The following is a 25,833-nucleotide window of genomic DNA, read 5'->3' as shown; positions in this document are numbered from 1 at the left end:
TATTAATTTAAAACAAACTTTATTGAAAAACACTTAATTATGTACTTAAAAAGTCCCACTAAATATCTGGATCCGCTCAAAAAATACTTATAATATCTAATTACAAATAACCCGACTATGTTTCGGCAGACTCCTCCACCTTCTTTAGGGGTCACAAGCAAACTAAAATCAAAAGAAACAAGTGTTCTTATTACTTTTCTCTAAGCTCTTATTATAAATGCATTAAAGCTATAAACAAACACTTTGCTACAGACAGCACCATAAGCTTACCACCCACTTTGATGTTACTGCTTCTAAATGATTGAAAAATGGCAGCTAGCCCACCAAGACTCATTCATTACTAAATATATAACTATGTAATATGCATGACGTCACCGTATAGACTCAACCAGTCGCATTCTACAGCTACAATCCATCTGCCTCACCACTTACAAAGACTTTTGTTCTTAAACAATGAGCATCTTCCTTGCTGGCATGCTGCCCATTCCACTTCCCTATTAAAACCATTAGAATGGATTGGGTTTAAACTGCTTTCAGCGGATTAATAACAAGTCATAGTTACCTCCTCTGGATCCTAGAACAGGCTTGTCCAAAACCGCAAAAGTAAAATGGTCAAAAGAATGTTTCATCTTGACACCGTATCCAACTAACTGTGCCTCAATGTTTTGAAAAGTGATTGCACTTCTGTGTTCAAGTATTCAGGCTTTTAATGCCCTTCTTGTTTTTCCAATCTATATTAGCCTACAAGTACAGCACATAAGGTACACCACCCACTCTAGCTTGCATGTGGTCAACTGTTTTAGCCGAGTGTCCATAGAGGGCACAACCTCTCCTTGAAAACTTTGTGCACACACTGAACGACACCTGCACGGACATTCTTTTGACCATTTACTTTTTGCAGTTTTGGACAAGCCTGTAATGCAATCCAGAGGAGGTAACTATGTCTTATTAATCCGCCGAGAGCAGAAGTGGTCTCACCCAGCATGGCACTTCTTATGTTCTTATGACAGTTCCCAGATTCAGGTGCTGGTCCATATTGTCCCTGGTCAGATTACATTTCTGGCCTGGTGGCAGAAGTCTACATACTATTTTGCTACTATAGCTACTGTTTTTCCTCTTTCCCCCAGGATCACACAGTTTGTCTTGCTCATTCTTTTGTGGGAAGTCTTTGATTTTCTCTGTCAGCTTTAGGAAATGTGCATCTCTGATATCTTTGCATTTTGCACAGTACAGAGCAAAATGTATTTCTGAAAGCATTTTTTCAGTTGACACACAATGAAGCTGTGTAATTTGTTGCCAGACAGCATAGTCAAGGTTAATAGTGTAGCTGGGTTTAAAAATAGATTTAGACAATTTCCTGGAAGCAGGTCCATTAACAACTGTTAGCCAGGTAACTTGTGGATAAGAACATGCCATACTGGGTCAGACCAAAGGTCCATCAAGCCCAGCATCCTGTTTCCAACAGTGGCCAATCCTCCTGTGTCTGAGAATGAGCAATATGGAATGGATGTTTCTATTGGGATCTGCCCAGTACTTGTGACTTAGATTGGCCACTGTCCAAGACAGGATGCTGGGTCCACTGGACCAGTGGACTTGACCCATGATGACTGGTTCTTATTTATTTATTTTTTACTTTTATATACCGATATTCCTGTACAAAACTACAAATCACACCGGTTTACAGAGAACAAAACTTTGCATAAGAGCGTTACATGGAACAATGTGAGAGGCAAGAAACTGCTTAAGAAACCAAGGCTAAGAACTTGGCAGGTGCCAAACCAAACCAAGGCTAAGAACTTGCCCGGTGCAAACAATAACAAAAGGCAATATTCAACATAGCTAATAAATACTTTCGAACGGGAAATAAGTACTTAATAAATCTGAAATTAACAAGTTTCTAATTAGGATAAATACTTAATGAATGTGATTAACAAGATTTTAGATAAGAAGGTATGCATCTTAAGGCGGAATTAGTCAGGATATGGAGTCTAGCTACAGGGGTGCATCATGATCTATAGGAGATAAAAGTTCGAGCATTAGATTGGATCAAAGGACCCCGAAAATGAGGGTCAGAATGGTCAAGGTATGAGGGTCAGAATGGTCAAGGTATGAGCGGAAGTCATCAATTCTGTGAAAATGAGCAGAAGTCCTTATTCTGGGAATGCAAGTTTGAAGAGCCATGTTTTGAGTTTTTTGTTAAATGATAGAGGACATGGATCTTGTCGGAGGTCAGGAGGGAGTGCATTCCCTCTTATGAAGACTTTCAGAGTGTAGGGGTCTGTGTTTGTCTAGAGCAACAATAACGACTAGACTGGTGGCACAACGGATTTATTGCAGCATATTTTTCTAACCCCTTCACAATATCGCTTAGCCATAGACCTGATCCCTCAGGCACTCAAAGTGAGTTCAATTTATCACTACTTCTGTTGTCTGTCAGTCAACCAATTTCTAATCCAGTCCACCACCACCCAAGCTGCTCATTTTATTCATGAACCTCCTATGCAATACCGTATCAAAAGCTTTGCTGAAATCCAGTAAACCGCAACAAGTGCTTGTATTTGATCTAATTCTCTAGTCATCCAATCAATCAGATTTGTTTGAGGCAACTTTCCTCTGGTAAAACCATGTTGCCTTGGATCCTTCCACCCACTAGATTGTAAATAGTTCACTATCCTTTCCTTCAGCTGAGACACCCATTCATTGTCCCACTACTGAGGTAATGGTAATTGGCTTGTAGTTTCCAAACTCCTCTCCAGTATCACATTTGTAAAGAGGGACCATGGTTTCTCTTTTCCAATTTTGTGGTACCTCTCCCATCTCCAAGGGTCTATTGAACAGGTCCTTCAGTAGACCCACCGGCACCTATCTGAGCTCCCTTAGTATCTTGGATGTATCTCACCTGACCCTCAGGGCCTTGTCCACGTTCAGTTTATTTAATTCCACCCAAACACTCTCTTCTGTAAATCGGGTGGTAGCTACACCCCACCGATCCATTATCTTGCTAGCCAGCAGCAGTTCTCTTCCAGGGTCGTCTTTAGTGAACACTGAACTGAAACATTTATCTAATATTTCTGCTTTTCCTTGTCTCTCTCCACACATTGCTTTTTGTCACCGTTCAGTCTTACAGTTAAGCCTCTGGGTTTCCTCCTTTCTCTGAGTTATCTGAAGAATTTGTCACCTTGCTTTACCTCTTTATTAATCCTTTCTTCTACTTGAGCTTTTACCATGTTGATTTCCTTCCTCATCTCTTTCAGTTTCACCAAATATTCTTCCCTCTTTTCCTCTTTTTGCGATTTGTTGGTCCACTTCACCTATCTTCTTCTAGCCTTACATCTCCTCTTCAAGGTATTTCCCCAAGTCAGTATTTTTGAAATCCAGGACTTTGAGTGGGACGACTCTCTGCCTTAGCGATTACATCAGACTAGCCATCTGCTGATCCCTGGTGCTCAGGGAGACCCCTATTTGAGCATTAGAGATGCTGTCTCTGTGAGTACCAGCTCCAGTATCCTTTGAAGGGCATTCACAATCTTCTCTACTTCTTACAGATTCTGCAGCAGGGACTCCAATCTCTAACCAGCAACATCTCTCCCTTCCTTTCCAACTTTTGGATGTCTGGCTAGATCTCCGTTCGGTTTTATTTATTTATTTATTTATCCCGTTTTATATACCGTCCGGTTTCGTCATCACAACGGTTTGCAAAGTATCGATGTTTAACAGAGTATACAGAAATTCACGTGCTTGTTAACATTGTTATCGTAGTCATTATAAGCATAGTTCATTTGTTAAACTGTACAGGTTAATTACGTGCATTGGATTGGTTCTGCATGTTTATATGTAGTATAGAGTCATTGGGTGTTTTGGTATGCTTTAGTGAACATCCAAGTTTTTAGTTCTTTTTTGAAGGTTTTTAAGTTTTGCTGTGTTCTCAGTTCGGTTGGGAGGGTGTTCCAGAGTTCGGGGCTTCCTAGGGAAATGGCTCTCTTCCGAGTTGAGGTAAGTTGTTTGTGGCTTGTAGGTGGAATTTTTAATAGACCTTTGTTAGCTGAACGGAGATTTCGGTTTGGTGAGTGTAGTTTTATGGATTCACTTAGCCAGTTTGTTTGTTCTTCATATATTATTTTGTGTATTATGGATAGTATTTTGTAGTCTATCCTGTATTTTATTGGGAGCCAGTGTAGTGAAATGAGAGTTGGAGTAATGTGATCGTATTTTTTTTTCGTTTCTGTGAGTATTCTGGCAGCTGTATATTGAAGGATTTGGAGAGGTCGGATGGTGATGAGAGGTAAGTTGAATAGCAAGGAGTTGCAGTAATCCAAGTTGGAGAAGATGAGTAGTTGGAGGACTGTTCTGAAGTCGTCGGGGGAAAGGAAAGGTTTTAGATGTCGTAGGGTTAGGAGTTTGTGATATCCGTCTTTGATTTTAGCGGAGATGTGGTTTTTGAAGGATAGTTCCTTGTCGATTATGACTCCTAGATTGCGGGCATGGGTGACAGGGGAGATTGCAGTCTTTTGATTCATTATGTTGAGTGGTGGTAAGTGCATAGGGTTGTTCTTTCTATCCAGCATGATTATTTCTGTCTTTTCAATGTTTAGGATAAGTCTCATGTTGGTTAGTAGTTGCTTATTTTGGTGAGGTAATTGGCTGTTTTTTTGTAGGTGTTTTCCAGAAAGTTGTGTATTGGGATAAGTATTTGGATGTTGTCAGCATATATGAAGTGAGTCAGTTTAAGGTTTGAGAGGAAGTGGCATATCGGGAGAAGATAGATGTTGAAGAGTGTCGCCGATAGTGCTGAGCCTTGGGGAACTCCATTGACAAGGTTTATTTTCTTTGAGAGGGTGTCGTTGATTGACACCTGGTAGGTCCTTTGTGATAGGATGAGAACCATTGAAGGGTTTTTTGGTTACACCAATTTTGGATAGACGGTCAATCAGTATTGAATGGTTTACTATGTCGAAGGCTGCTGATAGGTCTAGTAGGACTAGAAGGTAGCTGTGGACGTAGTCAAATCCTTTGAGCATGGTGTCGTTTAAAGATAGGAGTAGTGATTCAGTGTTTAGTTGTTTCCTGAAGCCGAATTGTGTGGGGAGTGTAGGATGTTGTTCCTTTCCAAGTGGTCACTGAGTTGGGAGTGGACGATTTTTTCAATAATTTTGGCAATGAATGGTAGGTTTGATATGGGTCGGTAGTTTAGTGGGTTTTCTGGATCAAGGTTGGTCTTTTTCAGTATGGATTTGATAATTGCTGATTTTAGGCAGTCGGGGTAGTTTCCTTCTGTGAGGGATAGGTTCATGATGTCTGTTAACGTTTTTGTTATTGATGATTCGATGGCTTTGATCGTCTGTATGGGTATGCTGTCGATAGGGTACTTAGCTGGGTTCATTTTTTTTGATGATATTTTAGATTTCCGGTTCCTCTATGTGTAGACCACACCAGTGTAAACAGAAATATGGTTGTCTCTTTTTAAGACAACTGTCAGCGCTTCCTCCTTCCCCCTATCTCCCTGCATTTCAGTTGTTTGGATATTTATTTTTACATAAACAGCTAGTTTTCCCCCTTTTCAGTCATTGCTATCCTTCCTCATCCGATTATAGGCCGGTTCGGCCGTATCCATTTCATGAAACTCACTGAATCACATCTCTGTAATAGCAACAGCATCCAAGTCTACCTCCAGCATCAGGGCCTGCAGATCTGGCACTTCATTGCTCTCCAGCCGCTCTCCCTGGATTCTGTCTCTCTCCGTTTGCGGTAGAGTGAACTGTTGAGCTGATTTCTTTTATTTTCCCCCTAGTGGTTTGGTTTCCATCTGCCACCCCCATGCGCTAATTTGAATGCTTGATGACACGTGATCTGAATGTTTCACTTAGGACCCTTCTTCCTGCACCTGGCCCCAGCCTCCCATGCACCTGACAGCAGCTTTTGAGCCGTGTTTTGGCGTGGTCTTTACGGCTTACCTTTCCTCTGAAAAGGCTGTGCTCTTCACCGTGTGCTCAGGCTGCTTCCCCAGAGTCTGCAGTTCTCTCTGGCTTAAAACCTGCTGTCAGATATTCTGGGGGTTGGGGATGTGTAGAGAAGAGTAAAAAGACATGCGATGAAGATGGCCTACATCTTTCTGTGACAGGAAAAAGGAACCTAAGTGAGACCTTTGGATCATGTGTCATCGGGGTTAAACTAGAGGACGGGAGTGGCGGATGGACTTGGAATGTCACTCCAGTGGGAGAAGAAAATATCCAAAAAATCAGCTCAGGAAGGAGACATAAGAACATAAGAAATTGCCATGCCAAGGGAGAGCAGCTGGAAAGCTACGAGTACAAAGTTCCAGATCTGCAGGCCCTGAAGGTGGAGGCGGACTCAGAAATCATTGCTATTACAGAGACATGCTTCAGTGAGCCTCCTGAATGGGATACGGCCACACCAGGGGGGGGGGGGAGCAGCTCTTTATGTGAAAAACAATATCACAGTGACTGAAAAGCAAGGGGGACGGTGAAAGGAGGAAACACTGTGGGCTGAAAGGCCAGTGGAGCAAAGTGCACTCGACTGTGCGCACATGTTAGCAGACAGTTTACCTCGGTATAACAAGGAGTTTAGTGCATAAAAACCGTGGGCACAATTAGTGCTCCTCCGTGCAAATCAAGGCATTCACTAGTACTCCCCAGTGCAGGGAGGTGCGGAGGGTTTCCTCAGGCCTGGAAATGCAACTCCTGGACAGAGGTGGGACTAACTGAAGTCTGTAGAACTGAGGATCCTGTACTTTGGATTCATGTTTTCTGTGTCTAAGAATGTCTTTGTGTGCACATTTTTTGTTTAAATCTCCCGATGCATTAGCATGCCAGGATTTAACTCTTATAGCTTGGGTGCACCAGTTCAGTGCACGTTCTTTACTCGCATCATCTTACATTGGGCTCTGGGAGTGCTGTGTGAGCCTTCTCTGGCCTTCTTGCAACCAGGTGACTGTGACTTCTCTGGGACTGCTATTCATAGGGAGTCTCAGGCCAGGTACTATAATCAGGAACGGGTCCCAGGTACAACTTTAAGGCCGGATTTTAAAACCCTGGTGCGTGTAAATAATGGGCCTTACGCGCGCCGGGCCTGTTTTCAAATGGGCCCAGCCACGCACGTAAACCCTGTGATGCATGTAAGTGCTGGGGCCTTAAAAGGGGGCGGTCCAGGGGGGTAGGGCAGGGCTAGAGGTGCCCGATACCACGGCCATTTATCGCAGGAGCAAAAGGTGAATTAAAAAATGGGGGGGGGGGGGGGGGGGGAGGCTAGTAAGTTCCCTCCCAGTCCGCTCCTTAATTGGATCATGCTATTTAATGCTTTTCAAAGTTCAATTTTGGAAAATATTTTCTGGACTATGGTCTATAAGTTTTAAACAAAAAATGATGACACCTTCATTTAGGCTATAATTATAATTTGATTATAGTTCCCATTCGTTTGATTGGTTATCTCCCCACTTGGATAACTTTCACTCCATGGATATTGGTAATTGAAATCTCCCATTATTATTGCACTGCCAGTTTGGTTAGCTTCCCTGATTTCTCTTAGCATTTCATCATGTGTCTGACCATTTTGTCCAGGTGGATGGTAGTATACTCCTATCACTATACTCTTACCCAACACACCTGGGATTTCTACCCATGTGACCATTTACTCTCTTGTATGATCTTTATCCTGATGGACTCTATACCCTCCCGGGCATAAAGTGCCACACCCCCACCAAGTTGATCCTCCCTATCATTGCGATATAATTTGTACCCTGATATAGCACTGTCCCATTGGTTACCCTCCTTCCACCAGCTCTCTGTGATGCCAATTATGTCAATCTCATCATTTGCTGCTATACACTCTAACTCTCCCATCTTACTTCTTAGACTTCTGGCATTGGCATACAGACATTTCAAAGTGTGGTTTTTGTTTCTATTAACAACCTGCTTTTCAGTTGTTAGGGATAATTCAGAAATCATTAGCTTCGGTGATTTTTTACTTATAGGCACATGGAATACTTTTCTAATTATTGGAACCTCACTGTTGGGATTCCCTAATTCTAATGCTTCATTAGTATCTTTTGAAGATACCTCCCTTTGAACAATGCGCTGCTGAGCGACTGTCGGCTTTCCCCTTTGCTCTAGTTTAAAAGCTGCTCTATCTCCTTTTTGAAAGTTAGCGCCAGCAGTCTGGTTCCACCCTGGTTAAGGTGGAGCCCATCCCTTCGGAAGAGACTCCCCCTTCCCCAGTTCCTTCCAAAACGTACAGAGCATTGATGACGTCCCCTTGGGCTGTCCTGAAGACAGAGTGTTCTTGTCCAGTGATGCGAGCAGTTCCTCTGTATGATGTGTGGGGCTGAGCTGTTACCGGATCCAGGATAGGGAGCAGCTGCCAGACTGCTTGCTTTCCTCCTCTACGTTATTCTGCCTTTCTAACCTTGTACCCTTCCAGACAGGACCCGTCTTCCTCTCAATAAGAAGGAACTCGCACCTTGAGACAGAGTGGGACATTTCACTAGAGCACGTGGCCTCCAATCCCACCCTTTTCTCTTTGCTCCTCCGTGGTTAGCAGGTCTGGGTTCCATTCCTGGCTCTGGCTCTCATTTCTTGGGCTGCATTTATTGCCTTGGGGGTGGGATGGCCCTAAAGTTTTATGGAGATATATTGTGTCAGTCTCCTTGAGGTTGGATTTCTGCCTTGGGCCTCGTAGGTGTTACGAGCTTCGATAAATCTCGACCTGTCTCCTGGGATGAAGTCCTTCTTGTTACCCCCATCTAGGTGCATTGCCTCCTGGGCACCTAGAATATATAGACTGGTGCCTGAGAGGAGCTGCTGCTAGTGCCAGTGCATGCCAGTGATAGAGCCAAAGAAGATGGAGAGAGGGGAGGGGGTGGAGTGAAGAAAGGAAAAAAGATAAAACTAAAACAAGCTGCAAAATGTTTCTCTTGATGCCAAAGGATTTTGTTTGGCATCCAAAGGTTCAGGAATGTTTTCCTCCCCTGGGCACGGGTGTAACACGGCAGACGGATGGGCTGTTGCTGGTCACTGCAATGAGCATTGGAAAGTTCTCAGCCTGTCTCCTGGATCCCTAAGTGCATTATTTCTTAACCACTGAACGAAGGCAGAGAAGCATTGCCTCTGCTCATCCTGTGCTTTCTCCTCCCGCAGCTTCTGCCTACTCCTCGCCTTGATGGTCCCGACGGTCTCTGGTGAGGATGCACTCCCTATCGTGCTACATGACTCCTGGGCTGACTTCTGGCTTGTCCGCTTCCTTTTCAACATTGCCGGTTATGCCACCATAGTGATACCTGGATTCCTGCTCATCCAGTACTTCAAACGCAGAAACTACTTGGAATCAGGTGAGGATGGAGAGAGGAAGTGAATTGAAAAGTGAATTGAAAAGAGATGGGCAGGAGCCTGATGTGGGGAGATGGGGAGATGACGAGGTGCGGGAGAACATGATGTGAGTAACAGTGAGGCAGGATGTGGATACCCAGACATGAGAGAGAGCATAAGGTGTGAAGGTGATGAAGCAGGGTGTATATATCTAGAAACATGCAAGAGCAGGGTGTGGATATGTGACCAGGTAGAGTGTATATATCCAGAAACATGCGAGAGCAGGGTGTGGATATGTGACCAGGCAGGGTGTATATATCTAGAAACATGCGAGAGCAGGGTGTGGATATGTGACCAGGCAGGGCGTATATATCTAGAAACAGGCGAGAGCAGGGTGTATAAATCCAGAAACAGGCGAGAACAGGGTGTGGATATATGACCAGGCAGGGTGTATATATCTAAAAACATGCGAGAGCAGGGTGTGGATATGTGACCAGGCAGGGCGTATATATTTAGAAACATGCAAGAGCAGGGTGTGGATATGTGACCAGGTAGGATGTATATATCTAGAAATAGGCGAGAGCAGGGTGTGGATATGTGACCAGGCAGGGTGTATATATCCAGAAACAGGCGAGAACAGGGTGTGGATATGTGACCAGGCAGGGTGTATATATCCAGAAACAGGCGAGAACAGGGTGTGGATATGTGACCAGGCAGGGCGTATATATTTAGAAACATGCGAGAGCAGGGTGTAAATATGTGACCAGGTAGGGCGTATATATCTAGAAACAGGCTAGAGCAGGGTGTGGATATGTGACCAGGCAGGGTGTATATATCCAGAAACAGACGAGAGCTGGGTATGGTAAGTGACCAGGTAGGGTGTATATATCTAGAAACAATTGAGAGCAGGGTGTGGGTAAGTGATCAGGTAGGGTGAATATATCTAGAGACAGATGAAAGCAGGGTGTGGATATGTGACCAGGCAGGGCTTATATATCTAGAAACAGGCGAGTGCAGGGTGTATATGTGACCAGGCAGGGTGTATATATCCAGAAACAGGCGAGTGCAGGGTGTATATATCCAGAAACAGGCGAGTGCAGGGTGTATATGTGACCAGGCAGGGTGTATATATCCAGAAACAGGCGAGAGCTGGGTATGGTTAAGTGACCAGGCAGGGTGTATATATCCAGAAACAGGCGAGAGCAGGGTGTGGATATGTGACCAGGCAGGGTGTATATATCCAGAAACAGGCGAGTGCAGGGTGTATATGTGACCAGGCAGGGTGTATATATCCAGAAACAGGCGAGAGCAGGGTGTGGATATGTGACCAGGCAGGGTGTATATATCCAGAAACAGGCGAGAGCAGGGTGTGGATATGTGACCAGGCAGGGTGTATATATCCAGAAACAGGCGAGAGCATGGTGTGAGTAAGTGACCAGGCAGGGTGTGTATATCCAGAAACAGGCGAGAGCAGGGTGTGGGTAAGTGACCAGGCAGGTTGTATATATCCAGAGACAGATGAGAGCAGGTGTGGATATGTGACCAGGCAGGGTGTATATATCCAGAGACAGGCGAGAGCAGGGTGTGGGTGTGGTACCAGCAGGGTGGATATATCCAGAGGCAGGTGAGAGCAGGGTGTGGATATGTGACCAGGCAGGAAGTATATATCCAGAAACAGGCGAGAGCAGGTGTGGATATGTGACCAGCAGGGTGTATATAACCAGAGGCAGGTGAGAGCAGGGTGTGGGTAACTGACCAAGTATGGTTGATATATCCAGAGACAGATGAGAGCAGGTGTGGATATGTGACCAGGCAGGGTGTAATATCCAGAGACAGGCAAGAGCAGGGTGTGGGTGTGGTACCAGCAGGCTGTATATATACAGAGACAGATGAGAGCAGGTGTGGATATGTGACCAGGCAGGGTGTATATATCCAGAAACAGGCGAGAGCAGGTGTGGATATGTGACCAGGCAGGGTGTATATATCCAGAAACAGGCGAGAGCAGGTGTGGATATGTGACCAGGTATGGTGTATATATCCAGAAACATGCGAGAGCAGGTGTGGATATGTGACCAGGCAGGTTATATATATCCAGAAACAGGCGAGAGCAGGTGTGGATATGTGACCAGGCAGGGTGTATATATCCAGAAACAGGCGAGAGCAGGTGTGGATAATGTGACCAGGCAGGTTATGTATATCCAGAAACAGGCGAGAGCAGGTGTGGATATGTGACCAGGCAGGGTGTATATATCCAGAAACATGCGAGAGCAGTTGTGGATATGTGACCAGGCAGGGTGTATACATCCAGAAACATGCGAGAGCAGGTGTGGATATGTGACCAGGCAGGGTGTATACATCCAGAAACATGCGAGAGCAGGTGTGGATATGTGACCAGGCAGGGTGTATATATCCAGAAACAGGCGAGAGCAGGTGTGGATATGTGACCAGGCAGGGTGTATATATCCAGAAACATGCGAGAGCAGTTGTGGATATGTGACCAGGCAGGGTGTATACATCCAGAAACATGCGAGAGCAGGTGTGGATATGTTACCAGGCAGGGTGTATATATCCAGAAACAGGAGAGAGGGGGGTGTGGATATGTGATGAGGTAGGGTTTATGTACCCAGAGACAGATGAGAGCAGTAGGTGGATATGTGACCAGGCAGGGTGTATATATCCAGAAACATGCGAGAGCAGGTGTGGATATGTGACCAGGCAGGGTGTATATATCCAGAAACATGCGAGAGCAGGTGTGGATATGTGACCAGGCAGGGTGTATATATCCAGAAACATGCGAGAGCAGGTGTGGATATGTGACCAGGCAGGGTGTATATATCCAGAAACAGGAGAGAGGGGGGTGTGGATATGTGATGAGGTAGGGTTTATGTACCCAGAGACAGATGAGAGCAGTAGGTGGATATGTGATGAGGTAGGGTTTATGTACCCAGAGACAGATGAGAGCAGTAGGTGGATATGTGACGAGACAGGGTATGCATATGCAGAGATGGGAGAGAGCTAGGTATGATGACATGACAAGGTAGAGTGTGTATGTCCAAAGATGGGGAGGGCAATATATAGGGCTATAATCTGGAGGGTCTGTATACATAGGAATGGGGACGTGATGAGAAGGCATGTTTACACAAGAGATGGGGTAAGAACAGGGTGTGGGAAGGTGAAATGTAGGGAGTGTATAACCAGTCTTGGGTGATGGGGCAGAGTGTGTGTACCAGGTGGTGGGCAATGGGGCAGGGTTTATATTTCCTGAGTTGTTGTCAGGGCAGGAATATATAGCCAGATTTGTCAGTGGGGCAGAGTATATATAACCCAAAACCAATGTACTGGTATATACTATAAAGCACCCTATCACCAACAAAACTTTTGTTGGACCCTCCAATCTCGAGTAAGCATTTATACATCCAACTCTGTTGCGACTGAGAGATTTGTCGCATCAATTTTGTTGAGACTGTTTTTAAGAAAGATTCATAATTCAAAAATTTAAACAAAAAGATATATGTGGTTTATAATTAAAGTAATGAGACCCCTTATCACAATCGAGTTGGATGTATAAATGCTTACTCGAGATTGGAGGGTCCAACAAAAGTTTTGTCGGTGATAGGGTGCTTTATAGTACCGTATTTTCTGGCGTATAAGACGACCCCCAACTTTTCCAGTTAAAATATAGAGTTTGGAATATGCTCGCCGTATAAGACTACCCTTCTGTGTCACTAATAACCATACTGTATGTGGTACCCAGTATACAACAACCAGCCAATCACGGCAAGCGATGCACCTTACCGGCGATTGGCTGGTTGTTGTATACAAATCCTGCTTGGATTGGTCAGCTCTCCCTGCCTGCCCAGCCCTCCCTGTCTCCAAGACTATCGGAGCGGTAACGCAACCCTCTGGTCCACCCTTGTATCCTATTCCCGGTACCTCCTGCTCTGCCTCTCAGATCTCGCTCCTGAGGACTGCAGTGAAGCGGCGCAGACGCGCATGTGCGAGATCTGAGAGGCAGAGAAGCAGGTACCGGTAATAGAGATGTGAATCGGAACCAGAATCGGTTCTGATTCCGGTTCCGATTCACATCGTGTGTTTTTTTTCGTCCGGCCCGATCGGATTTTTTTTTTTATCGGCTGCGCCCGAGCCGATAAACAAAAAACCCACCCGACCCTTTAAAACTAATCCCTCAGCTTCCCCCACCCTCCTGACCCCCCCCAAGACCTGCCAAATTAATTAAATACAACCCCCACCCTCCTGACCCCTCCAAGACCTGCCAAATTAATTAAATACAACCCCCCACCCTCCTGACCCCTCCACAAGATCTGCCAAAAGTCCCTGGTGGTCCAGCGGGGGTCCAGGAGCGGTCCAGGAGCGATCTCCTGGACTTGGGCCGTCGGCTGCCAGCAATCAAAATGGCGCCGACGGCCCTTTGCCCTTAGTATGTCACTGGGGTCGACCAATGGCAGCGGTAGCCCCTGTGACATAGTAAGGGCAAAGGGCCTTCGGCGCCATTTTGATTACTGGCAGCCGACGGCCCTTTGCCCTTACTATGTCACAGGAGCTACCGCTGCCATTGGTCGACCCCAGTGACATACTAAGGGCAAAGGGCCGTCGGCGCCATTTTGACTACTGGCAGCCGATGGCCCAAGTCCAGGAGATCGCTCCCGGACCGCTCCTAGACCCCCGCTGGACCACCAGGGACTTTTGGCAGGTCTTGGGGGGGTCAGGAGGGTGGGGAGTTGTAATGAATTAATTTGGCAGGTCTGGGGGGTCAGGAGGGTGGGGGGGTTTGGTAGATTTTTATTTTTTTTTTATATTCGTTCCATAAGACGCAGACATTTTTCCCCCCACTTTTGGGGAAAAAAGTACGTCTTATGGAGCGAAAAATACGGTAATTATTCGCCCTCTAAGACGACCCCCGGCGTATAAGATGACCCCCGACTTTTGAGAAGATTTTCAGGGGTTAAAAACTCGTCTTATACGCCGGAAAATACGGTATATACCAGTACATTGTTTTTGGGTTATATGAGTTGTTTACAAAGTTGTAAGTGGGTTGTTGTGTGGCAGAGTATATATAACCAGAGACGGGCGACAGGCAAGGTGTGTAAAACCAAGGTTGGGTAATGGGATAGGTACTGGTAGATAGGCAGCGGACAGGATGTGTATAGCCAGAGTTGGGATTTGGGATTTGGGACATGCCGGAGGCCAGTCTGCGGGTCAGACGAGCTATGGAGAAGCTTTATCCGCTACCAGAGGAGTCATTGGATCTTCTCAAAGTCCCTAAGTTGGACGCAGCCGTTTTGGCCATCACCAAGCGCACAACAATTACAGTGTCAGGAGCGGCTGAGCTTAAGGATCTCCAGGATAGGAAGCTTGAGGTCCTTCTTAAGTGGATTTTTGAGGTGTCGGCGTTTGGCGTCAGAGCAGCTGTCTGCAGTAGTCTCATGCAGCGGGCAACCCTGAGATGGGTGCAACAGTTTCTCACTGCTCAGGATCTTCCCCCGGCGAAGGCGGAGCGTGTGGAGGCGGCAGTTGCATATACCGCAGACACGTTGTATGATCTCCTCCGTACTTCCTCGTGCATGATGGTATCCGCGGTGTCAGCCAGGAGGCTTCTATGGCTCCGCAATTGGTCCGCTGACGTCTCTTCCAAGTCTCAGTTGGGGGCTCTTCCGTTCAAAGGAAAATTTTTATTTGGAGATGATCTAGAACATCTCAAGTCCCTAGGGGACAATAAAGTGTACAAGCTTCCGGAGAATAAGCCTAGGCCTTCTAGGACCTTCGGTTCATCTCATTCCCGTTTTCAGGGGCAGCGCCATTTTCGTCAGGCAGAGCCCCTTCCTTCGCTCCCTGGCAGCCGTCGGCAAGGTCCCAGGCTTGGGCTTATTCCTTTCGCGGCCAAAGGTCCCCCACGATGGGGTCTCCCAAGGATTTTCCGGCAACAAGTCTTCCCAATAAAGGTGCGCCGACCTACTCCTCCGTTCCAGAAATAGGAGGCCGTCTCTCTCTGTTTTTCAAAGATTACTTCGGATCAGTGGGTTCTAAGCATCATAGAACACGGTTACACTTTAGATTTTGCTTGCCCGTTGCAAGACCTGTTTTTGGTGTCTCCATGCGGGTCCCGGGCAAAACAACAGGTGGTAAATCAAACCCTGTGTCGATTGAAATCCCTGGTAGCCATTGTTCCAGTTCCACCGGCCGAGCGCAGGACCGGCAGGTACTCCCATATATTTCGTGGTTCCCAAGAAGGAGGTCTCCTTCCGCCCGATATTGCACCTGAAGAAAATGAACAGGGCGCTTCGGGTGCCCCGCTTTCGCATGGAAACTCTGCAGTCAGTCATTGCGGCCGTCCGCAAAGGCGAATTTTTGGCCTCGTTGGATCTGAATGAGGCTTATCTTCACATAGGGATCTGCGAACATCATCAGAGGTTTCTGCGGTTTATGGTCTTGGGCGAGCATTATCAATTCCGTTCAGATTGGCGACAGCTCCCCGCTTCTTCTCCAAGGTGATAGTTGTAGTGGTGGCGGCTCTCATAATGGAAGGGATCTTGGTTCATTCTTACTTGGACGATTGGCTCATTCAGGTGAAGTTAGAGGAGCTTTGCAAGATAGAAGTTCGCTCGGTCTTGCAGCGTCTTCACTCTCTCGGATGGGTCGTCAATTTCTCCAAGAGCCATTTGGTCCCATCCCAGGTGCTGGATTTCTTGGAAGCCCAATTCGACACTGCTGTCGGCAAAGTTTTCCTCCTGCAGGAGCGGATAGACAAGCTGATGTCTCAGATTCAGCGGCTGTTGGCCCTACCGATGCCCAAGGTATGGGGCTACTTGTAGGTTCTTGGTTTTATGGCGTCTACTCTGGAGTTAGTTCCCTGAGCCTTTGCTCATATGAGACCTTTGCAGAGGGCGTTGTTTTCCCGCTGGGATCCCAAGTCAGAAGAGTTCCAGTTACCCTTACTGCTCATGGATTCTGCCAGAAACAGTCTCAGGTGGTGGTTGGGCCCCCAAGCACTTACGGCGTGGGGTGGACCTGGAGGAGCCCCAGTGGGTAATTGTAACGACGGATGCCAGCCTCTCCAGTTGGGGCGTAGTTTGCCAATCGCGGTCAGCGCAAGGTCAATGGACACGTCAGGAGGCGAAGTGGTCCATAAATTGCTTGGAAACAAGAGCAGTATGCCTGGCGCTGCGCAGCTTACTCCCTCTTGTCTGGCAACAGTCGGTGCAAATTGTGTCCTACAATGCAACGACTGGCATACATCAATCACCAAGGGGGAACAAGAAGTCGTCCAGTGGCTGGGGAGGCAGACAAGCTGATGGTCTGTGTGGAACACAATCTCTCCCGATTGGCGGCTTCACATATAGCCAGGGTAGACAACGTTCAGGCAGATTTTCTCAGCCAACAACAGTTAGACCCCAGAGAGTGGGAGCTATCCGAGGAAGTGATGCAGCTCTTAACTTGTTGGTGGGGCGTGCCCTGCCTGAACTTGATGGCGACTCGGCGGAACTTGAAGGCGGCTCGTTTTTTCAGTCGCAGAAGGGATTACGGGGCAGAAGGAGTGGATGCTCTGGTTCTTCCGTGGCCCCACGACATTCTGCTCTACGTTTTTCCTCCTTGGCCGTTGGTGGACAAGGTCTTAAGAAGAATAGAGACCCACCCGGGGTCGGTCACACTCATAGCCCCGGAATGGCCACAGAGGCCATGGTTCGCAGATCTGATCAACTTGGCGGTGGACAGCCCCTTTCGTCTCAATCATCTTCCAAATCTTCTTCGGCAAGGTCCAGTATTTTTCGAGCAGGCAGCTCACTTTTGTCTAGGGGCCTGGCTTATGAAAAGAAGCAATTGAGGAAGAAGGGTTATCCTGATTCAGTCATTTTCACCCTCCTACGGGCACGAAAGACATCAACTTCGCTCACATATGTTCAGGTCTGGAAGGTTTTCGATTCATGGTGTAGCGAGTTGGATGTTTCCTCACCATTGTTTTCCCCACCATTGTTCATATTCTTGCCTTCTTACAAGAAGGGTTGAAAAAAGGGTTGGCGTACAGTTCTCTCCGGGTTCAGGTAGCGGCTCTGGGCTGTTTAAGGGGAAAGATTGACAGGGCATCCCTTTCAGCCCATCCTGACGTGGCGCGATTTCTGAAGGGTGCTAAGCATTTGAACCCCCAGTTCGACCAATGTGTCCTTCTTGGAGTCTGAATCTGGTTCTCCGAGGGTTGTGCGGCCTTCCCTTTGAGCCTCTCAAATGGGCCGCTTTAAAAGACCTAACGCTCAAGGCGGTTTTCCTAGTGGCTTTAGGGAACCTTTTCTATGGATTTTCGATTCCAGGGTGTCCCTTAGAAAGGTACCCTCCTTTCTATCAAAGGTCATGTTGGGTTTTCAGTCAGTGGAGTTGCCAGCCTTTCCAGATTTGGATCGTGATTCCCCTCAGGCTCGCGACTTGCAGAAATTGGATGTCCGGGTTCTCCTTCGATATTTGCAGGTGACTAATGATTTTAGGTTTTCTGACCATCTTTTTGTCTTATGGGAGCGGTCCTAAGAAAGGACATAAGGCATCCAAAGTTACCATTGCCCAATGGTTGAAGGAAGCTATAGCTTCGGCATATATATATATGTCACGGACGGGCAGTGCTGGATGGTCTAAAAGCTCATTCGATCAGATCTCAGGCAGCATCTTGGGCAGAGAGTTTGTCTCGCCGCAAGAGATTTGCAGAGTGGCTACTTGGAAGTCTCTACACACTTCTACTAAGCATTACTGTTTGGACATCCGGACCCCGGATGTCGACTGTTTTGGCAGCAGTGTTCTTCGAGTGTGATTCTCCAGGTCCCACCCCATGTAAGGCAGCTTGGGTATATCCCAGCGGTCTGGACTGATCCGGGTACGTACAGGGAAAGGAAAATTGGTTCTTACCTGCTAATTTTCGTTCCTATAGTACCATGGATCAGTCCAGATGCCCGCCCGGGGTTTTTTGGTCTGGAGAGTCCGCTCAGTATATATATTTTGTCCTTTTCATTGACAGATGTTTTTTTTCTGCAGAGTATATTGAAGAGAAAGATGATATCTGAGATATCCAAAACAGTACTCCTTCCATGTGCATAGTTTCAAAGTTTACTGTTGAGCTGGTTTTTGGTCTAGCCATTGGTTCTTAAATTTACTTCATTCTGCTATGGTATTGATTATACTGAAGGGATCGCAGGTGGCACATCAGTCTAAGAGGGGGTGCCTTTCAAGTTTTTCTCTGTCTCCATCTGCTGGAAGGAAGGCATAACCCAGCGGTCTGGACTGATCCGTGGTACTACAGGAATGAAAATTAGCAGATAAGAAACAATTTTCCTCTGGGCAATAGGGAAGGCTATTTGTACTAGGGGATGGGCAATAGGGCAAAGTTTGTATATCAGTGGATGGGCCAGTTTCTGAATCAGGTGTGTATAGCCATAGTTGAACTATGAGGCAGGGTGTGTATAGCAAGAATTGGACTATGGTCAGGTGTGTATAACTGGAATTCGGTGATGGAGCAGGGTATACATAAACGGCAGGGTGTGAGTACCAGGGGATGGGTAATAGGGAAGAGTGTGTATAACTGGAGTTGGGTGACAGTGCAGGATATGAATACCAGGTGATGGTTGATAGGGTGTGAGAAGCAGGGGATGGTTGATAGTCAGGATGTGAGTAGCAGGGGATGGGTGATGATCAAGGTGTGTATAAGTGGAATTGGGTGTTGGGGAAAGTTGGGTATAACCGAAACAGGGTGACGGGGCAGGGTGTGAGTAGCAGGGGATGAATGATAGGGTGTGTATAACCTAAATTTGGTGATGGTGAAGGTTGTGTATAACTGATTGGGTAATTAGGCAGGGTTTGAATAGCAGGGGATGGGTGGTGATCAGTGTGTTTATAACTGGAGTTTGGTGATGATCAGGGTGTGTATAACTGGAATTGGATGAAGGATCAGGATGGGTATAACCAGAATTTGGGTGACAGGACAGTGTGAGTAGCAGGGGATGGGTGATAGTCAGGGTGTGAGTACCAGGGGATGGGTGATGGTCAGGGTGTGAGTACCAGGGGATGGATGATGATCAAGGTGTGAGTACCAGGGGATGGGTGATGATCAGGGTGTGTATAACTGGAATTGGGTGATGGGGCAGGATGTGTATAGCCAGAATTGGATGATGGATCAGGTTGGGTATAACCAGGAGTTGGATCTCGGGGCAAGGTGTGAGTATCACGAGATGTGTGATAGTGTGTATAACTGATGTTTGGTGACAGTGCAGGGTGTGTATAACCGGTTGGGTGATGTGGTAGGGTGTGAGTCCTAAGGGATGGGTAGATATAATTGGAGTTGTGTGACAGGGCAGGGTGTGAGTAGCAGGGGATGGGTGGTGATCAGTGTATTTATAACTGGAGTTGGGTGTCTGGGCAGGGTGTGTATGACCGGAGTTTGGTGATGATCAAGGTGTGTATAACCGGAGTTGGGTGTCAGGGCAGGGTGTGAGTAGCAGGGGATGGGTGTGATCAGTATATTTATAATTGGAGTTGGGTGACTGGGCAGGGTGTATAACCAGAGTTTGGTGATGATCAGGATGTGTATAATCAAAGCTGGGTGACAGTGCATGGTGTGAGTAGCAGGGGGTGGGTTGTGACCTGTTTGTTTATAACTGGTTGGGTGATGGGGCAGGGTATGTATACCCAGAATTGGATGATGGGACAGGATGGGTATAACCGGGAGTTGGGTGACGGGAAAGGGTGTGAGTAGCAGGGGATGGGTTATGATCAGTGTGTTTATAACCGGAGTTTGGTGATGATCAGGGTGTGTATAAACAGAGTTGGATGTCAGGGCAGGATGTGAGTATCAGGAGATGGGTGATAGTGTGTATAATCAAAGTTTGGTGACGGTGCAGGGTATTGTATAATAGGTTGGGTGATGTGGCAGGGTGTGAGTGTCAGGAGATGGGTGTGTATTACTGGAGTTAAGTGACTGGCAGGGTGTGTATACCCAGAGTTGGGTGACGGGGCAGGGTGTGTATAACTGGAGTTTGGTGATGATCAGGGTGCATATAACTGGATTTAACAATAGGGCATGGTGTGAGTAGCAGGGGATAGGTTGTGATCAGTGTGTTTATAACTGGAGTTGCATGAAGGGCCAGGGTGTGTATAACCGGAGTCTGGTGATGATCAGGGTATGTATAACCAATGCTGGGTGACAGAGTGATGGTCAGGATGTGTATAACTGAAGTTTGGTGACGGTGCAGGGTGTATATAACCGGTTGGGTGATGTGACAGGATGTGAGTGCTAGGGAGATGGGTGTATATAACTGGAGTTGTGTGACAGGGAAGGGTGTGAGTAGCAGGGGATGAGTGGTGATCAATGTGTTTATAATTGGAGTTGGGTGATGTGGCAGGATGTGAATAACCAGAGTTTGGTGATGATCAGGGTGTGAGTAGCAGGGGATGGGTGTGTGATCAGTGTATTTATAACTGGAGCTGGGTGACTGGGCAGGGTGTGTATATAACCAGAGTTTGGTGATGATCAGAATGTGTATAATCAAAGCTGGGTGACCGTGCACGGTGTGAGTAGCAGGGGATGGGTTATGATCAGTTTGTTTATAACCGGAGTTTGGTGATGATCAGGGTGTGTATAACCAAAGCTGAGTGACGGGGTAGGGTGTGAGTAGCAGGGGATGGGTGGTGCTCAGTGAGTTTATAACTGGAGTTGGGTGACTGGGCAGGGTGTGTATGACCGGAGTTTGATGATGATCAGAGTGTGTATATATGGAATTTGGAGATCTCTGTGTGTATACATAGAGTTGGGTGTCAGAATAGGGTGTGAGTAGCAGGGGATGAGTGATGAGCAGGGTGTGTATAACTGGAGTTTGGTGATGATCAGGGTGTGTATAACTGGAGTTTGGTGACATGTGTATATTTAGAATTTGGAGATCTCTGTGTGTATACGTAGAGTTGGGTGACAGGATAGGGTGTGAGTACAGGGGATGGGTGATGAGCAGGGTGTGTAGAACTGGAGTTTGGTGATGTGGTAGGGTGTGAGAAGCAGGGGATGGGTGATGATCAGGGTGTGTATAACTGGAGTTTGGTGATGATCAGGGTGTGTATAATTGGAGTTTGGTGACGTAGTAGGGTGTGAGTAGCAGGGGATGGGTGATGAGCAGGGTGTGTATAATTGGAGTTTGGTGACGTGGTAGGGTGTGAGAAGCAGGGGATGGGTGATCAGGGTGTGTATAACTGGAGTTTGGTGATGATCAGGGTGTGTATAATTGGAGTTTGGTGACGTGGTAGGGTGTGAGTAGCAGGGGATGGGTGATGATCAGGGTGTGTATAATTGGAGTTTGGTGCCATGGTAGGGTGTGAGTAGCAGGGGATGGGTGATGATCAGGGTGTGTATAACTGGAGTTTGGTGATGATCAGGGTGTGTATAACTGGAGTTTAGTGACGTGGTTGTGTGTGTATATTTGGAATTTGGAGATCTCTATGTGTATACGTAGAGTTGGGTGACAGGATAGGGTGTGAGTAGCAGGGGATGGGTGATGAGCAGGGTCTGTAGAACTGGAGTTGGATGACAGGATAAGGGTGTATGATGATTAGAGTGTGTGTAACCATGTATTTATCATCTCTTTTTATTGCCTGGCAGGTTCTTCCTCTTTTACTTCCTGTTTAATCAGAGCCTCTCTCTCCCAATCATGAGCTTTTATTTATAGCTACTCGTGGATTTTCCCCAGTTTCTGTTTTCTCGCCATTCTCTCTCTAGATCTTGGCCATCGCAGCATGGTTCTCATTTTGGAGTCACCGTCAGTAAAACCACCAGGTTTGGTCTGACAGTGTCATTGTTGAGGAATTGCTGGGATTCCCTCTCTCCTGGGATTGTGAACCCTGCCAACTTAGCCTCTCCGGCAGCCCAGTCACCCGAAGCTGGGTCTGGAAATTAAAGCAGGGGCTCCCTCGAGGCTGTGCACAGCACTAGCAGCTTCCTCCCCTGAAGGGTCTCCTCACGTTACCTTCACACAACTGCCATCTTTTCCTCTGCATTTTTCAGCTGTTCATGCTGTATTCACACTATGGGTGTCCTGTGCTGCTGTCTCGTCCTCAAGCTGGATTTATGGCTCATAATAAAGACGGAATAATCTGTGTTGCAGGTGTGATTATTAGGAAGGCCTCCTGACCCGTGGCTGGACAGTCTTAGCAGCTGGTGGCCGGCAGAGGGACTGGAACTGTACTGTGTCAGGCAGCTTGGCTGAGTGTTGTTAGGAGGGATGGGGAAGGCTTGTGAGAAGAATCCTGTTTAACTCTTTCCCAGGGTGAGGGGTGTCACTGTGAAGGTCACAGGGTTCTCCCTGTTCCTCCAGCCTTTACATAGCCATACTGTGAGCCAGTCCTGGGTGGTTAGTTCTTGTTCTCCAAGTATTGTGGGATTTGTAGTTCTGTACTGGGCATTGAGAAGGCAGGACTATGTATCCCACAATTCTAAGGGAGGTCCTGACTCCTGGTGACCTTACTGGATGGGAGATAGGCTGGTCTTTACATTCCTGTATCTCTCTGCAGGCCGTGGGATCTGCTTCCCCTTGGTGAAATCCTGTGTGTTTGGCAGTGAGTTGAAGGCTCTGCAAACTGAAGATGCCTCGTCGTCTTCCCGAAATGAGGCAACAGACTCTTCCACAGCCAGGCAGCTCCTCAAGTTGCTCTTCTGTGCTGCTGGCTTACAGGTAGGAAAACGAGGCGTGGGGCAGGAGCTGTACAACTTGCATAGGGATATGGATTTGCTGAAGTGCTGGCCTGTAGCCAAAGGCGCACGTAGGCACTGTCAACATAGTGATCTGCCATCCATGAGGGATGCGTGAAAAACAGTAAGTTGTCCACGGATGATGTCAGACCAGAGTTTGATGTTTGCTGTGGCCATCTGAGAGAGGATGGGCCGCCTTCGATTCTAGTCAGAGGGATGGGGGATATCTGGGTACCTATACTAGCTCTGTGGTGGTCCCAGCATTGTATACTTGATCGCAGATTGACTCTTACTGTTGCCTCTCCCTTGTGCTTGGTAGGCCTCATACCTGACGTGGGGTGTCCTTCAGGAGCGAGTGATGACAAGGACGTATGGCGCCATGGGCGCCAACCCTGGCGAGAAGTTCAAGGACTCGCAGTTCCTGGTGTTCATGAACCGCATCTTGGCATTCACGGTGGCAGGACTCTACTGTGCGCTGATCAAGCAGCCACGTCACGGCGCCCCCATGTACAAGTATTCCTTCGCCTCTCTCTCCAATATCCTCAGCAGCTGGTGCCAGTATGAGGCCCTCAAATACATCAGCTTCCCCACACAAGTGCTGGCCAAGGCTTCCAAGGTCATCCCCGTCATGCTTATGGGAAAGCTTGTGTCCCACAAGACCTACGAGTATTGGGAGTACCTGACGGCCGTGCTCATATCTGTAGGAGTCAGCATGTTCTTGCTGTCGAGCGGCACTCAGAAGCACCCTTCCAGCGTTACCACCTTCTCCGGGGTGGTCATCTTGGCCGGCTACATTGTCTTCGACAGCTTCACCTCCAACTGGCAGGACTCGCTCTTCAAGTACAAGATGTCTTCTGTGCAGATGATGTTCGGGGTGAACCTCTTCTCCTGCCTTTTCACCATGGGCTCTCTGCTGGAGCAGGGAGCGCTGCTGGAGTCGATACATTTCATGGCCCGCCACCCGGAGTTCGCGCTCCACGCCGCGCTGCTCTCGGTTTGCTCTGCCTTTGGCCAGCTCTTCATCTTCTACACCATCAACCAGTTTGGCGCAGCAGTCTTCACCATCATCATGACGCTGCGGCAGGCCTTCGCCATTCTCCTCTCCTGCCTCATCTATGGCCACGCTGTCAGTCTGGTGGGCGAGCTGGGCGTGGCCGTGGTCTTCCTGGCGCTCTTCTTGCGCGTTTACGCTCGCAGCCGCGTGAAGAAGCGCAGCAGGAAGGCAATGCTCAGCGAGGTGACGGTGCAGAAGGTCTAACGTGGCCCGAACTCCTTTTATATGGACTCTACTTGACTCAAAGAGAATATTTTTTAGAAAAACCTTTTAGTGAAATCAGGGGGAAGGGGACATATGAAGGGGAAGGTTTTGGTGCATTGGGTTTTGCTCTGCCTTAATGGGTCATAAAGGATAGATCAGGAGGAACATCTGCCCCAATTATAAGGAAAGCATCTCTCTGTGTATGAGACGCATTGCCTGCCTTCACGCCTTCTGGTGCTCATTTGTCAGCTCTTTTCACTTAAAAAGATTTATTTAAACATTTTTAAAGAGCAAGTGTTGTATAAACTGACTGAGGGGATCACACAGCTTGTACAGTCCCAGCCTTTCCCAGCAGGAGGCGCTGTAGGGAATGGTGCAGGACTGTTGGGTGTGGGGGAGATCACAGGTCCTGCAGTCCCAGCCTTTCCCAGCAGGAGGCGCTGTAGGGAATGGTGCAGGACTGTTGGGTGTGGGGGAGCTCACAGGTCCTGCAGTCCCAGCCTCTCCCAGCAGGAGGCGCTGTAGGGCATGGGTGTGGGGGAGCTCACAGGTCCTGCAGTCCCAGCCTCTACCAGCAGGGGGAGCTGTAGGGAATGGTGCAGGACTGTTGGGTGTGGGGGGAGATCACAGGTCCTGCAGTCCCAGCCTCTCCCAGCAGGAGGCGCTGTAGGGAATGGTACAGGACTGTTGGGTGTGGGGGAGATCACAGGTCCTGCAGTCCCAGTCTCTCCCAGCAGGGGGAGCTGTAGGGAATGGTGCAGGACTGTTGGGTGTGGGGGAGCTCACAGGTCCTGCAGTCCCAGCCTCTCCCAGCAGGAGGTGCTGTAGGGAATGGTGCAGGACTGTTGGATGTGGGGAGCTCACAGGTCCTGCAGTCCCAGCCTCTCCCAGCAGGAGGCGCTATAGGGAATGGTGCAGGACTGTTGGGGGTGTGGGGGAGCTCACAGATCCTGCAGTCCCAGCCTCTCCCAGCAGGTGGTACTGTAAAGAATGGTGCACAAATGCTCTGTGGAGGAAGTTATGGCATCTGCTGTCCCATCCTCTCCCAGCAGGAGGCGCTGTAGGGAATGGTGTGAGGGAGCTCACAGGCCCTGCAGTCCCAGCCTCTCCCAGCAGGAGGCGCTGTAGGGAATGGTGTGAGGGAGCTCACAGGCCCTGCAGTCCCAGCCTCTCCCAGCAGGAGGCGCTGTAGGGAATGGTGTGAGGGAGCTCACAGGTCCTGCAGTCCCAGCCTCTCCCAGCAGGAGGCGCTGTAGGGAATGGTGCAGGACTGTTGGGTGTGGGGAGCTCACAGGCCCTGCAGTCTCAGCCTCTCCCAGCAGGAGGCGCTGTAGGGAATGGTGCAGGACTGTTGGGTGTGGGGGAGCTCACAGGTCCTGCAGTCCCAGCCTCTCCCAGCAGGAGGCGCTGTAGGGAATGGTGTGAGGGAGCTCACAGGCCCTGCAGTCCCAGCCTCTCCCAGCAGGAGGCGCTGTAGGGAATGGTGTGAGGGAGCTCACAGGTCCTGCAGTCCCAGCCTCTCCCAGCAGGAGGCGCTG

At 48.0% G+C, this 25,833-nt stretch overlaps 1 protein-coding gene across 3 annotated transcripts in view; it reads left to right on the top strand.

Annotated features, from left to right (window-relative positions):
- Positions 1 to 25,461, top strand: part of SLC35B2 (solute carrier family 35 member B2) — a 64,331-nt gene extending 38,870 nt beyond the window's left edge. Inside the window, exons 2-5 of one of the 3 annotated variants that reach the window (XR_003855306.1) lie at positions 9,150 to 9,340; positions 22,860 to 23,020; positions 23,357 to 24,845; positions 25,084 to 25,461. Coding sequence is in view for 2 of the 3 variants with exons in the window: in XM_029592880.1 (XP_029448740.1) it covers positions 9,150 to 9,340; positions 22,860 to 23,020; positions 23,357 to 24,295 (1,291 nt within the window). In the remaining variant the exon portion in view is untranslated. Of the gene's footprint in view, positions 1 to 8,400; positions 8,554 to 9,149; positions 9,341 to 22,859; positions 23,021 to 23,356 lie in introns of those variants that run through there. The other 2 variants (XM_029592881.1, XM_029592880.1) reach the window with 2 other exon arrangements.
- Positions 25,462 to 25,833: the final 372 nt, after the last annotated feature.

This window comes from Rhinatrema bivittatum, chromosome 3 (assembly GCF_901001135.1).
Source record: "Rhinatrema bivittatum chromosome 3, aRhiBiv1.1, whole genome shotgun sequence".
NCBI classification, from domain to species: Eukaryota; Metazoa; Chordata; class Amphibia; order Gymnophiona; family Rhinatrematidae; genus Rhinatrema; species Rhinatrema bivittatum.
Note: the sequence above shows the minus strand (reverse complement) of the source record. Positions and strands in the feature narration are given on the sequence as shown.